Here is a 13907-nt window from a genome sequence, read left to right on the forward strand (position 1 = left end):
TTTGGAGCATCCCTCCAATAGTCGATGATTTTGACACAACGTTGAAACGAAAAGATCATAATGAAGGATTTTATGTCGCAAAAGAGAAGAATGAAGTAGGTATGAATTCTATGATTTTTTTTTTCCAATATGTGTTAGTAATTGCATAAATTGCTTATTATTGTTATGTGTGCAAGTTTATAATTTAAAAATGATATAAATCGATGTCTTAATTTATTTATGTCTTTTTTTTTCAGGTAAGTAATAATGGAGGATGAGGATTTGCATAATCGTTCCATGTCTTTGCAAAGTGAGGAAGATGAGCCACACAATCAATCACTATCAGAGCTACAAACAACCGACTCTCAGAAGAAGAAAAAAAAGCCAAGAGGTCCTTCAAAGGGCCTAAAATCCATGCCTGGGGTTCCTAGAGTGCTTGAATGGGATGAATTGTGTCGACCCATTGGAAAGTGGGCAAAAGCATCCAAAATTCATGTTGGTGAAATAAGTCGTGCAAAGGTGTCTATATTGTATAAAGATTGGAATCAAGTTCCACAAGGAATAAAAGACACTTTGTGGGAAGATGTTAAGGTAATATTGACTATTATATGTTAAATGTTATACTATTATATGATCATTTTGACATTATTTGAATATGATGAAAACAATTTATTTGAATATGATGAAATTATTTACTAACTTTTTTTATTTTTTAAATTTTTTGCGTAGAGAGAGTTTCAAATCGAAGAAGATGAAGACAAGAAAAAAAAGGTCTTACGCACTTGTGATAAAACTTGGAGAGATTTCAAAATAAAATTGGTCAGTGGTTGGATCACATGTACCAGGAATATGCCGAAGGAGATAAGAATGTCGTATGTACTCTATGATTTCATATCTGAGGATATGTGGAAAACATTTGTGGAGGAGCATACTACAGATGATTTTAAGGTTTGTGTGTATTAATATCAATGATCATGCGGGTTATTAATACTTTGTTAACGGATTCTTATGTACTAATCTTCATTTATGCTCGTGAAAATAGGAAATCAGTGAGAAGGCAAGACAAAGCCAGTCTTTCAACGAATAACCTCACCATTTAGGAGCCAAATCATATGGTGAAATGAATATTGTATGGCGTAGAAAAGGGTATATTCCCACGACATCTTCAGCATCCAATACTTCATCTTGTTCTTCGGTTGTGTCTAGTTTGCCGGATAGGACATATGCTTGGCTTCTAGCAAGATCAATAGAAGATGATAAGGGAAATCCTTATTTTCCGGATGAGAAAACAAGAGAGGTGAAAGAATCCATTGTAAGTATATAATAAGTATATGTAATAAGTCTTTATTTCAATTTTGAATATATTTTGTTAAGTTTATGTATTGCAGCCAAAGTTTTCTAACTTGAAATCATTGTGTAGGATAATTGGAGAAAGCAACAAGCTGAAGGAAACTTTGTTCCTAATAGGCATGATGATATCTTATCTCGTGCCCTTGGGAAAAAAGATCGTAATGGTCGGGCAATAGCATTTAGCAGTGGAATTGGCATTAAAGCTGTATGGGGATCCGGAGAGAGGCGTAGTGGCCGACGAGGTAGGGAATTCGGAGATGATGAGCTGGAAGAATTAGAGGCAAGAGTAGCCCGGAGGGTACCAGAGGAGACTATGCAGGAGATGGATTCTAAAATGGATTCCATGGTTCAAGAGAAGTTTATGTTATTTGCTAAACAGATTGGTATTCAAATTCCAACTGAAATGATAGAAATGAATAACATAGGCCGGACGACTCAACAAAATCCTAGTAGTTGCCAATCAGTGGGTGATGATCCATTTGCAAACATATAGGTATCCAACACTTTGTTATTTTATATTTTGTATCTTTTTTTTTAAATGATTTATGACTGCGACATACTTTTAACTTTGTAACTCAGTTTTCTATATTTTTTAATTATGATTTTTTTCTATCTTTATAAGGAACCGGTTCCTTGTCGGCTATCATTGTTGAAAAATGACTCTGAGAAAGTCATTGTAGCTGAAGGTACATATCATCCGGAGTTAATCCTTGATCATCATATTAACCTCCTTCCGGATCACGTGAGGGTGAGTGTTGATGATTTTTTTGACGAGTTCAAAGAATTCTCGGTTCCAATTCCTTCTTCAGTCATCAAGAAACTTAAGCATGCTCATGGTACATTTACCCAATGGCCGAAATACTTGGTTTCACTCATGCATGACAAGGTAAATTATTTTTGTAACAATTTACATATAGTTTTCCATACAAAATATAGCAAATTGTTGAATAGATTTTCTTTACTATTGATTAGGAATTCATATCAAATAAGAACAATGGTAACAACAAAGCGGCCAAAGAAAACATGCAAGACAAAATGAAAGTAGTTGAAAGTGGTCGCGAAACAAAAGAGTCCAACACCAATCCAAAAAAAGTTTTTCTTATGGATTATGCTTTCGAAAACTTGTCTCAGAAGTGTGGGTCTTTGAATAGTTTGTTATCTTCATTACCCGAAGGTGAAACTATTAAGTTTAAGGCTGATGCTTGGACCTTTAGTTATGAAGACAGTAAGGACATCATTATCAAACGTGAAGATGTCAATCAACTTCTCACAGGAGCTTGGCTGAATATTTCAGTTTTGCAAGTTTTTATGATGTAAGATATTCAAATTTCACTCTTCCCATATACTTATTTATTACCATTTATAATGTTATTACATGATATATATGTAGGGCCTTGAGTGACTTACTCGATACGGAGGAAGTGGCTTCCATTGGATTCATGTGTCCGGAAATGATTTCAGAAACCTATTTGCATAGTGATGTTGATCGTATCCTACTATACATGACACATGTGATGGAAAAACAAAAATCTAAGCAGTTCATCTTATGCCCATACCATGAAAAGTATAAACTTTGAACTTGTATTTATTTAAACTTTGCAAATTGTTGATATTATTTTACTCTTTTACAAATGTGTGTCTAATTTATTATGTAGGAATCATTGAGTTCTTTTGGTCTTATGCATGGCTAAGCGTGAAGTCATCATCTTTGATTCTTTGAGGTAGAAGCGAAATTTAGCAATTAAGTTTGCAATGACAAAGTAAGTCTAGTTTGTTATTAATGTCTTGATTTTATGTGTGTAAGGGTAATATATATGTTATTTGTTTCAAATGTGTAGTGCTTTTCGAAGTTTTAAGGCATTAAGTGGACAATCTAGGGGAAGTAAATTGACATGGCATTTGGGACAGGTTACCTTAATTTCTGACCCTAAATTTTAGTTTCTTAATAATTGAAGTATAGCAATTTAATTCAACTTACAAATATATTACATGTAGTGTCCTCAACAATTGGGTGGACGTGAGTGTGGCTACTACGTCATGCGTTATATGTACGAAATACTTGAACATCACCATAGCAGTGAAGATCTTATTCAGGTATGAGTTGTCAAATATTTCATTTTTGTTTGATAAATACAATTTGATGTTAGCTACAATCTTGAATTAAAACTTTCCTCTTGTATATTTGTTGTGTTGATAGGATTTTTCAAGAACTACACCGTACACCGAGGAGGAGATAAATGAGATCCGAGATATTTGGGCAGAGTATTTTATATGTAATGTTGAACTTTAGATTTACCACTTAGCGCATGTTTAACTCTTGTTTTGGATTATAGGCTTGAAATGAAGTAATTTGGTTAATTGGTGTTGGGATGATGAGTATAATGTCTATGATATTGAGATGTAAATTATTGGACAGGTTGTTAATATAATGTCGTCATTCCCAATTTAATGGGTAGGCCAAATTACAAAGGAGACTCTGCCGAAATTTACATTTGCATTATTCAATAATATTGCATTTTAATTTCAATTATATTAGCGTTAGCATATTACTTTATACCTAGGAAAACAGGTACTACAAACATATACAAGGCAATTATTATATTATAATTAAAAAAAAAAAATTCACCTCATTTGCGTCACTCATTAAACAAACAAGTGACGCAAATACAGCAGTTTTGTATTGTCTACTCAGTCATTTGCGTCACTCCTATATAAACAAGTGACACAAATAACAAAAAATAAGTTTATTGGAAGAGTCATTTGCGTCGCTTGTTTATGAAGGAGCGACGCAAATAACAAAAAAAGTTTATCAAAAGAGTCATTTGCGTCGCTTGTTTATAAAGGGGCGGCGCAAATGACTAAAAATAAGTTTATCAGAAAAGTCATTTGCGTCGCTCTTTTATAAAGGAGTGACGCAAATAACAAAAAATAAGTTTATCTAAAGAGTTATTTGCGTCGCTCCTTTATAAAAGAGTGACGCAAATAACAAAAAATTAGTTTGTCAGAAGAGTCATTTGCGTCGCTTGTTTATAAAGGAGCGACGCAAATGATCTTATTTGCGTCGCGCCTAGGAGCGACGCAAATGACTTAAAAGTCATTTGCGTCGCGAGCAGTTGCGTCGCTCATAGAAGCGACGCAAATACACTATAAATGAGCGACGCAAATAAGCCTTTTTCTACTAGTGCTCTATGGTGGTAACCGTAGTGGCTCTGGCACAGAGGAACGAGTGCAGGCAAGGTCAACGATGTCTTTGGTGCCTTCGACAAAACCATGGACTTACTTGGCCATATGCTTGATGCTAAGGAACGACCTTGGCTTGTAGATTGTCTACCCAAAGCTTTCCTTGGTGGACTACTGTAGACACCTAAAAATGTCTCCCCAAAACCAAACCCGATGATGAACAACCTTTCACCGCCATTATTGGACATGTTGAGTATTTAATTTTTGGAGTGCTTAAATCCATATTTTCATTTAATAAACCAACCCGATTCCTAGCCCATTTCCCCAAACCGTCACTTATTTTCCTCTTTTCGTGCCTTAAAACCCAAAACAATTCATTTCGTGTCCTTTTTATAAAAATGTTTATTTCTGTTTATTTTGGTCCATAATCTGGGTCCAATGATTAAAACTTTGGATGGGGATTGAAAATATCTTTCCAACGATATATTATAAGCCCAAATCCGAATTATAACGAATAAGTTATGACCAAAATATTAAAATGAGCCCAAACCGTACCTAAGCCCACCTTACCTACGACCTAATGATCATGTGGAGGGTCCAAATTATTTAATCCCATTCCTAAATCAATTAGGATTAATTAGAAGCTTCTATAAGTTTCTAAAAGATTTTGATTATCCTTTTTGAAAAGATAAGACTAAATAATTTGAAATTGAATAAAACTCTTTTTTTTGAAAGTCCTAATTCTATTCGAATCGAAAGACGTTCAAAGATAGACAGATAATATTTTAGGCCTCACATTTTTTATCCAAATATTATATGGTTGGATAGCCCTTGAAATTATCTTTCCAATGATATATTATAATATCAATTCCGAGCTATAACGGAAAAGATATGAATAAAATTTCAAACTCTATCCAAAACTGACACCGTCTCACCATTTCGGCTATATATTTTATTATATAAAATATTTTAATCTGATTCTAATTGGGTTAGAAATTAGACTTCAAGAGCTTTCCAACGATATCTTATTCATCTTATTCCAATTTCTGGATCAAAAGATACGATAAAAACAAATACCGCAAAAACTGTTGTCTATCGAGTTTTATTCCGATTTAATTCAGATCTTATCCTGAATTTTTCGACCCTTCTTTTTTCTCTATAAATAGAGGTCATAACTCCCCTTTTTTCAAATATCAATAAGCTTGATCATCAAATAATTATCTTCTCCCTCTTTAGCCTAAACACTAGCCATCCTATTTTCTCAAAATACTTCCCCTAATTAAGCACTCCAAGGAGTTCATACAATACCCAAAGTTCTATACTTAAACCAAGGCGTGAAAGGTATAATTGACTGAGGGTTTGGACCAAATCAACTCTAGTTTAATTTAATTTCCATTTGCTTTATATTTTTATTGAAGTTACTAACAATTTATTCATGATGTAGCAATTTAAAGGAACGCGCGGAATGTGAGTAATTAATTAATTTAATTACTCTTATTTTATTTTAATATTGCTAGCATCATGATTAGGTAATTATTATTATTTGATTTGACTAACAATTTATTGTTAAATTGCTTCCAAGAATCGAGTAGAGGCCAATACGGGCGAATGTGACTCCATGACTCACTTCGTACCATCATCCTCGGTCCTCCTTTTGCGGTTCCGAACCATATGGAGTTAGTAATCTCATGGATTATGAATGGGGTGTTACCTTCACGGGTCAATCGTTGTTGCCTTCGTTGTCCCTTATTCGTGGTTGCCTTATAATGATCCGTGAACGGTTTACAAGTTCCTTAAAAACTTGTTGGCGGCTCCCTACTTTTCTTGTCCCTAATCATATTATGTCAATTCCCACTTCCTATGAGGTTCAAGCATATTCACACATGCTTTTAACGTAGGCGCACTTCAAACGACGCCTACAACTACCTATAGTAGGGACTCCTTGACGGTTATGCTTAGTCATCGTGGTTGTATGTGCTTGCCTTAAATCTAGGGATTGGCTAAGTAGTGGGGATGGTGGGCGGTTATATAAGGTAACCACCCACGTTGCACCACTCTCCCTAAATTGTTGGGACGGTTATGCTGAGGTGGCACGTGTCTAAATATGGTTCCTAAAATATAGGACCATGATGTTAGTGGGTTAACTAACGGTTACCTTCATTGTGCTTTTGACGTGGTCAAAGGGGAACACAGTTAAGCCACTACGGAGGCGGTTCCTATAAAATAGGAGAACCAGAGTAGTGGGGTGTAACCATGAACGTGGGTAGTTATTCTAAGGGGATAAGGCCACGTCATGTGGAAGTTACTCCACTCACTTAGTGGCCCTAGAAAATAGGAACACTAAGGGAGTGGGCGGTTACACTGATCAGGCGGTTGAGCACCACTTAAGCACACTGATGCATGTCTCCTAAAATGTAGGAACATGGCTTAGTGGGGTGTGACGGTTACCAAGCGGTTACAAGAGCATGCTGAACGTGGATAAGTTTCTTGAGTACGTGGACAAGTCCATATACATTCAAGTAATATAAGCATCCAACTAGTGGGCAGTTACTAGATCATGGGTGTAGTGGGCATAGTGGGTAGTTAGCCTATCTGACTGGGTTGTAGTCAGTGCCTATAAATAGGCCAAGGCATTCATTTACTGGGCATCGAATTTGGGAGCTCTAGAGAGAGAATCTAGATAGAGAAACTCCTTGTAATTTGTAAGCCACGAAAATAATAAAGTGTTTACGTTGTTGGTGCTTGTCTCTTACTTGTGTGCGTTTATCCTTTGTTGTTTGAGTGTTAGGCTGATCTAGACTTGATCTAGGCGTCATCACGAGAACCTCCTAAGTTCCTAACTTAGAAAAAAAAAAATTAGTCCACAAAATATCCTGTGACAAATAATATCATGGAGTTGTAGCTTAGGCCTCCGTAAAACCGAAGCGGTTAACTCCACCTTTTTAGCTAAACTAAGTTGGAAAATAATCACTAGCCCAAATAATCTTTGGGTTCGTTCTATCATTGCTAAATACTTCGTATCTAACTCTTAAATCCTTTTTTGAATATTGTCCTCAACCAAAGGACTCTTGGATTTGGAAAAAAATTCTTCAAATTCGCCCCCTCCTACTTCCTGGCCTTTGATGGAAAATTGGTAATGGTACTAGTGTTCTATTCTGGCCTGATAATTGGTGCTCTTCTGAAAATTTAATTACTATGCTTAATTTAGATATTTTGAATATCCAAAACCTAGATTTTACTGTTGATCATTACTCTGTCCCTTTATGTGTTGTCTAATATTGTATTGTCCATCTTATAAAAGGAATCTCACTTCCCTCTTCGGATATTCAGGATGAGCCTTGTTGGGGTTTCTCTAACACTGGTGATTTTAATGTCAAATTAGCTACTTGGCTTGCTCATAATATCTCTTCTCATACTAAATGAGAATTTTCTTGGATTTGGAAACTTGATATATCTCCAAAAACGAAAATTTTTGTTTGGCAACTTCTTCATAATGCTCTACCTACTAGGGCTAATCTTGCTCATCGTTAGTTGGATATTTCTTATGTGTGCCCCCTTTGTAATTGTCATGATGAAACTCAAAAGATCATCTTTTTCTATCTTGTTCATACACTTCTCAATTTTGGCATGCTGATGCTACTATTCGTTGGAATTGTCGGGTACCTTTAACTATTGGTATTTATTTGCCTTTGAAAGTTTTAAAGGGTAATTTCTCTATGTCTCTATAAAAAGGTTATAACTTTTTTATGGAGTTTCTAGAAAACTAGAAATTCAGTGATTTTTGATGAAATTGCTATTTCTCCTATGACTATTTTTTCTCGTGCCCAAAAAAGTTATCATGAATGGCAGTTTCGTTCTTGTCTCAACTCTTTGGATACTCCTACTCTCGCTCTTCCTTCTCATCCTACCCCAAGGAGTATACGTGTTTTTTGGTCGCCTCCTCTCCCCGGTGTTGTTAAAATAAATTTTGATGGTTCTATTCGAGAAGGTTCAGGGGCTGTAGGCATTGTTTTAAAAGATCATTTAGGAAATAATATTTGTAGTCGTTCTTTTAATATTGGTATGAGTACTCCTCTTATTGCTGAAGCTATGGCCCTTCGTAATGGTCTTCTTTTGGCGTAAGCTCATAATATTTAAAAAGTATTTATTGAAAGGGATAATTTGCTTATTATTAATATTTTGCAGGGAAAGACTTAGTACCCGTAGAAAATTCCTATTAATGGAGGACGTTAAGGAGCTGATTCGAAATTTCACCTATGTTGATTCGCGCCACATTTAGAGAGAAGGTAATAGAGCAGCAGACTACGTTGCTTCTTTGAGCCATTTTATGTAAGCTCACCAAGATATCGATTAGTTTATAGATAGTAAATTTTCTTTTTTTTATTTATTTATTCTGATAAGTTAGGGTATAGTCTTGACTCTTGAGAGAAGATTATCCTAATTTTTTGTTCACCTTTCCATTAAAAAAAAATAGAGTTCAGTTTGTCAATTATTTTATTTTATTCCATTCAATTATATTCGTTGGTCTCATGTTAAAACGGATGGTGATGTTGCAGCACATCACCTATAGAGCTAGTTTCTATCAAAGTGAACAAGTTTGGAAAAATTATGTTCCTGCTTCTCTATTTATTTAGCTTTCCTATTTATCACATGTTACTTACCCACAATTGCTTGCCCAACTTTAATTAATCTAGTATCTAAATTGATATTGTCTCACTTTTTACGAATTGAATGCTATTACTAGTAATATTATTTGTGAAATTGTAAATAAGCAGGGTGCTATCTGAACCAACACAATCAAAAGTTTATAATATTGTCATTCATATACTCAATCTAAAAGATACAATAATCTAGATCTTCTATATGAAACCCTAAAGCAAAATTTATACAACCAACATGTTGTGTAGAGTGATCCGAGAGTCAACTATCCTAGTTGTCACACTTGGGGAAAAACTTCATAACTTGGGATAAAGTTATGTTTGCATACATTAAAAAATATAATGTGCAAAAAAAAAAAGCAATATTTTCATAGATTTTCATACAAATTAAGGTTAGTATGGCAAGACATTACCATGTATTAGATGTACCAAAGAGGTGTAGGTACCAAATATCGCAATCAATATACTAAACACTATAATTGCAATGATTATAGAACGCTCGCTTCCAACGCTAGAACTTGAAATCTTCAAGAAGCACAAGCATGGGATTGTAATTGAAGCAGTAATGCTTAAAAATGCTCCAACCAAAGAAATAAGATGTCCAAAGAAAGGAACTGTCAATGCTATGATAACTTGACTAGCAACCAGAGCTGTTCGGATGAGAATTTTGAAGGATCTCTTTTTGTGGTAATTCGGAAACCAGCTCTCAGTAGCACTTGCAACTGGTTCTAACATCAGTGCATATTTTGAAAGTGGACTGACCAATGTGGTGTATATTGCCACTTTCGAGCTCAGTTTACCAATTGGAAGGTTCAGAGTTATCTCTGCATCCAACTTTGAACCAAACATCAGATAGCCCAATATCGCGATGGATGCATAACTGATGGTCATGCAGACAAAGCATAGTAATAGTACCTGCAGAAACATGGATCATATGTAAATAAACTTGTGAAAAGCACGAAATATGCATACTAATATTGATTGGACTATTACAGTGAATGTGACTTGTAGCACAACTTATCTGAACCTGAATTACTCGAATCAACCATATCTCAAACTTAAAACATATACTATCCACACCAATCTAAAACAGAACCAAATGATAACCCAAAATAAAACTCGAAGAAAACCAAAATTTGAATAGGATGGGAAACTTTACCCTAGAGAAGTTATGTCTTTTCTTCATCGAATGGTAAAGGGTTGGGAAAATAGGATGAGCACAATAACAGAAGCCGTACAAGCTGACAGCCGTAGGGATCCCTGACCAATTCAGAAGCTCCCCTTTGTTGTGGAATCCGACACCATCAAATGCACCAACCCATACAACCGATACAATGATCACAACAGAAGCGAGAACACCAGTAGCAGAGATGTAAGACAGAACACTGATGTTACTTAACCAAACAGAAGGAGTAATAAGAAGTGCAACAATAATTACAAAGCTTTTTCTTCCTTCAACTTCTAGGCCAAAAGCGCTGAAGTTCATTTCAGGAAATAGATTATGTAAATTGTCTCCTTCGATAATCAAGAAACCTGTTACAACAAAGTACAGCTCTGCACACATAAACACTGATACAACTGTTCTTCCAACATTCCCAAATGCGCGTTCTCCTATGTCAGGGAAAGATGTGATACTTGGATCAACTTCCATGCATCGCTTAATCAGCAAACCGGCATAAAATGCTGCCAGGGCAATGGCGAAAAGTAATGGCAAGCTAAGCCAACCCCCTGATGCTAGAGCAAATGGTACTGATAGTATTCCAACTCCTGTTCAAAAGGTCTTGAAATTAAGTTATCAGAGTAAAATAATAACCAAGTATAAGGAAATGAAAGACAAAATCCGGGTTATTTACAGATGAACAACGAACATCCTCTTCATTGTTTGTTGTCATAGAAACAGTGAGCGTTGCATACAGATGAACAACGAACAGAAACATAAAAGGAAGTACATAGCCAGAACAGAACATTGCAACCCTAAACTATAAAAGAAATCTAGTTATATAAGAGGAAATCATTAGCATACAATGCAATAACATAAACTATAAAAGAAATCTAGTTATATAAGAGGAAAATTTAATTTTATGTATCTGAATGAATCATAAACATTTAACCACTATACAGTACAAAGTATAAATTTCCTGCTGTTATCATCCACTAAGAAATTCTTATATGCCTATGATAGTTTATATATGAATATGCGACGATTTTGATAAGATCATAGGAAATTCTATGATTCTTAAGGATTTTAAGACCCCGAGATTGTTGAAATGTACTTGACAAGGGAATAGAATCAAATTGAGCTATACTTCTGTGATGAATTTATAAGGAGCAAATGTGTAACATACATGTCCATCACTAACACCCTCAAGAAATTATTGTTACATTATCAGTGTAAGTTCCATTACAATAAAAAAAAATGGATGATCACTACTCCAACATTAGTACTGCCCTTAATCCCTCCGGTTAGGCAGCTCAAAGATCATATGAGTCACGTTGTCATGTTGTCTCAATCTCTCTTACTAAAAGTTCACCCTCGCGAATAATAAGTGACTATAGTATCCAAATCTTTCATAATTGTGACATAACATGACTTTAATAAAAACTTTTTACAACACTTCTATCATATGCCAACTACTTCACAAAGCAGACTTAACAAAACCAATCATACGAGTAAATCATGATTATAAACATAATTTGATCATATATCTTAACTACTTCCCCCAATGCTTAACCAGCTAAGCTAGTTGACATCTCTTCTTTTCCGTGACTAATAAACAAAGAAAGTATATTATATAGTACTCATAGACAAAATCTGTTGCAAGTAGTAAAATATTGGAAAATCAATTAAGTAAGCTATAAAAAAGTTTACTTAATTTGAATTCATTCACCCTTATGGAAGGATCTCACTGCTTGAGTAAATAGAAAGAGTATCACCTAGGATAAATTAATTTAATTTCTAAAGTTCTGTGCCAACTGCCAAGTAATTTAATTACACTTTTTATGGGACAGTACAACTGATTTGAAATATTTATGATCAATCACCAAATGTGTATATTCTATAGTGCAAATTACATAGTCCCATCTGCAATTTTAAGACCACCACTTTATTAATTAAGCACAAAATGATGCATTCTACGTGTCATATATACTCATAGTTCATGATAAGTTAATTATCATTATTTGTTTGCTTTTTTGTTTTCTTTTACTTTATTTTTTTGTTTTTGTATGACTGTAAAATTTCAATGTATTCTATGAAGGGTAGAGCATCATAGAAATTGGGGGATGACAAGTGGGGTGATATAAGTATATAACTATGTACCACCCACCTGTCTAAGCTCTAATCTCGAGGAGATAATGTGCACCCGAATGGACATAAAGGCTCAACAAACTTTAACTTTAAAAAAAGGTAAGGGAAAACAAAAAAGCATGAACCTCAAGAGCTTAACTTTGTAATGAACTAATGGTCCACCAATCCATCTACATAATATACACTCGGATGTACGTAGCATTCCATCAATCAATGATATGCAATTTGGCCATATATGTGTAAAATGACTTCTTATCTTATTATTAAAAGTGACAATATCAATTCCCTAGCCACTTAAGATTGTATCAACAAGACTATTATTGCTCTGATCACGGGTTCCATACTGACTTAAATTTGCTCTAGGACCATTGAATGGTACGTGACTGTAAGAACATGAGAGGGTGTAATTTTACAACACGATTACAACACAATAAACACCTTTTATTACGATCATATCTATGTCTTCTATTACGGCGAAAATGACACAAATCATGATGATTAATTAGATTCATTAATCATGTAGCAAAATGAAATTGCACCCTTTATATGATCTTTAATTAATACACTCAATCTCAATAATAATAATAATAATAATAAGAAGAAGAAGAAGAAGAAGAAAACGGAGGTAATTCTAATAATGATTCAATCATTCAATTCACAATTACAAGAAAAACATAAAACAGATGAATTAAAAACCTGAAAGGGCGTTGAGGCCATTGAAGAGCGTCTTCGCAAACGAAGCATCACCTTCTTGAACAAACTTAACACTCGCACTTGATTCACCTTCACCTGAAAGGGCGTTAATATCATCTTGCAAATCATTCTCCAAAAGAGGTTGTCTAACGTAAACACTCGCACTTGATTCACCTTCACCTTCCATCACTCTTGGAGAACTTTTTTATTTATTGATTTTCAATTTTTGTTTTTTTTTTGAGTATAAAAGAGAACAATGATTTGAGTATTTATTTATATAAATTAATAGTGGCAGTGAGAAATTAATGATCTAGAAAAAAAAAAGAAGCAAAAGAAAAAAAAATGAAGATATGAAATTAATTATGTAACTAGTAGTTGAGGAGAGAATGGAGCTTTACTCAAGCTAACATGTGAAAAGGGTAGGATTTCACGGATTTATGTGTACAAATTTTTTTTGTGTATATTTATAACCACATATAACTATTTAGCGTGGCATTCATTTGTTGATTTCATGCCCTAATAATAGAAAATTAAAAATAAATTATTTATGTGTTTTAAATATATTTAACTTTACTTTTACTTCTATAAAAGGTTTTATAAAGAATTAATTTATGCTAAATATGACTATAGACGAACGTGATAATCATGGATGATGTCGTTTGTACAAAATATACTTCGAGTCTGTTCATATTTACTGAAGTGTGTTGAACTAAACTAAACTGAACTGATTGAAGCTAAAT

At 34.3% G+C, this 13907-nt stretch overlaps 3 protein-coding genes across 3 annotated transcripts; 2 read left to right on the forward strand and 1 right to left on the reverse strand.

Annotated features, from left to right (window-relative positions):
* Positions 1 to 246: 246 nt before the first annotated feature.
* Positions 247 to 1176, forward strand: LOC110689059. Its single transcript, XM_021865805.1, has 3 exons — positions 247 to 570; positions 709 to 927; positions 1022 to 1176. Exons 1-3 carry the CDS (start codon positions 247 to 249, stop codon positions 1064 to 1066), a joined length of 588 nt encoding a protein of 195 aa, XP_021721497.1. The 3' UTR covers positions 1067 to 1176.
* Positions 1177 to 1405: 229 nt separating this feature from the next.
* LOC110689061 lies at positions 1406 to 2906 on the forward strand. Its single transcript, XM_021865806.1, has 3 exons — positions 1406 to 2215; positions 2302 to 2642; positions 2720 to 2906. Exons 1-3 carry the CDS (start codon positions 1928 to 1930, stop codon positions 2904 to 2906), a joined length of 816 nt encoding a protein of 271 aa, XP_021721498.1. The 5' UTR covers positions 1406 to 1927.
* A 6399-nt stretch (positions 2907 to 9305) lies between these two features.
* On the reverse strand, positions 9306 to 13679 carry LOC110689000 (amino acid transporter AVT1I-like). The gene is made up of 3 exons (XM_021865752.1): positions 13171 to 13679; positions 10327 to 10934; positions 9306 to 10082 (listed from the first exon to the last, which is right to left on the reverse strand). Exons 1-3 carry the CDS (start codon positions 13352 to 13354, stop codon positions 9561 to 9563), a joined length of 1314 nt encoding a protein of 437 aa, XP_021721444.1. The 5' UTR covers positions 13355 to 13679; the 3' UTR covers positions 9306 to 9560.
* Between the last annotated feature and the right edge of the window lie 228 nt (positions 13680 to 13907).

Source organism: Chenopodium quinoa, unplaced genomic scaffold, assembly GCF_001683475.1.
Source record: "Chenopodium quinoa cultivar QQ74 unplaced genomic scaffold, ASM168347v1, whole genome shotgun sequence".
Lineage (NCBI taxonomy): Eukaryota > Viridiplantae > Streptophyta > Magnoliopsida > Caryophyllales > Amaranthaceae > Chenopodium > Chenopodium quinoa.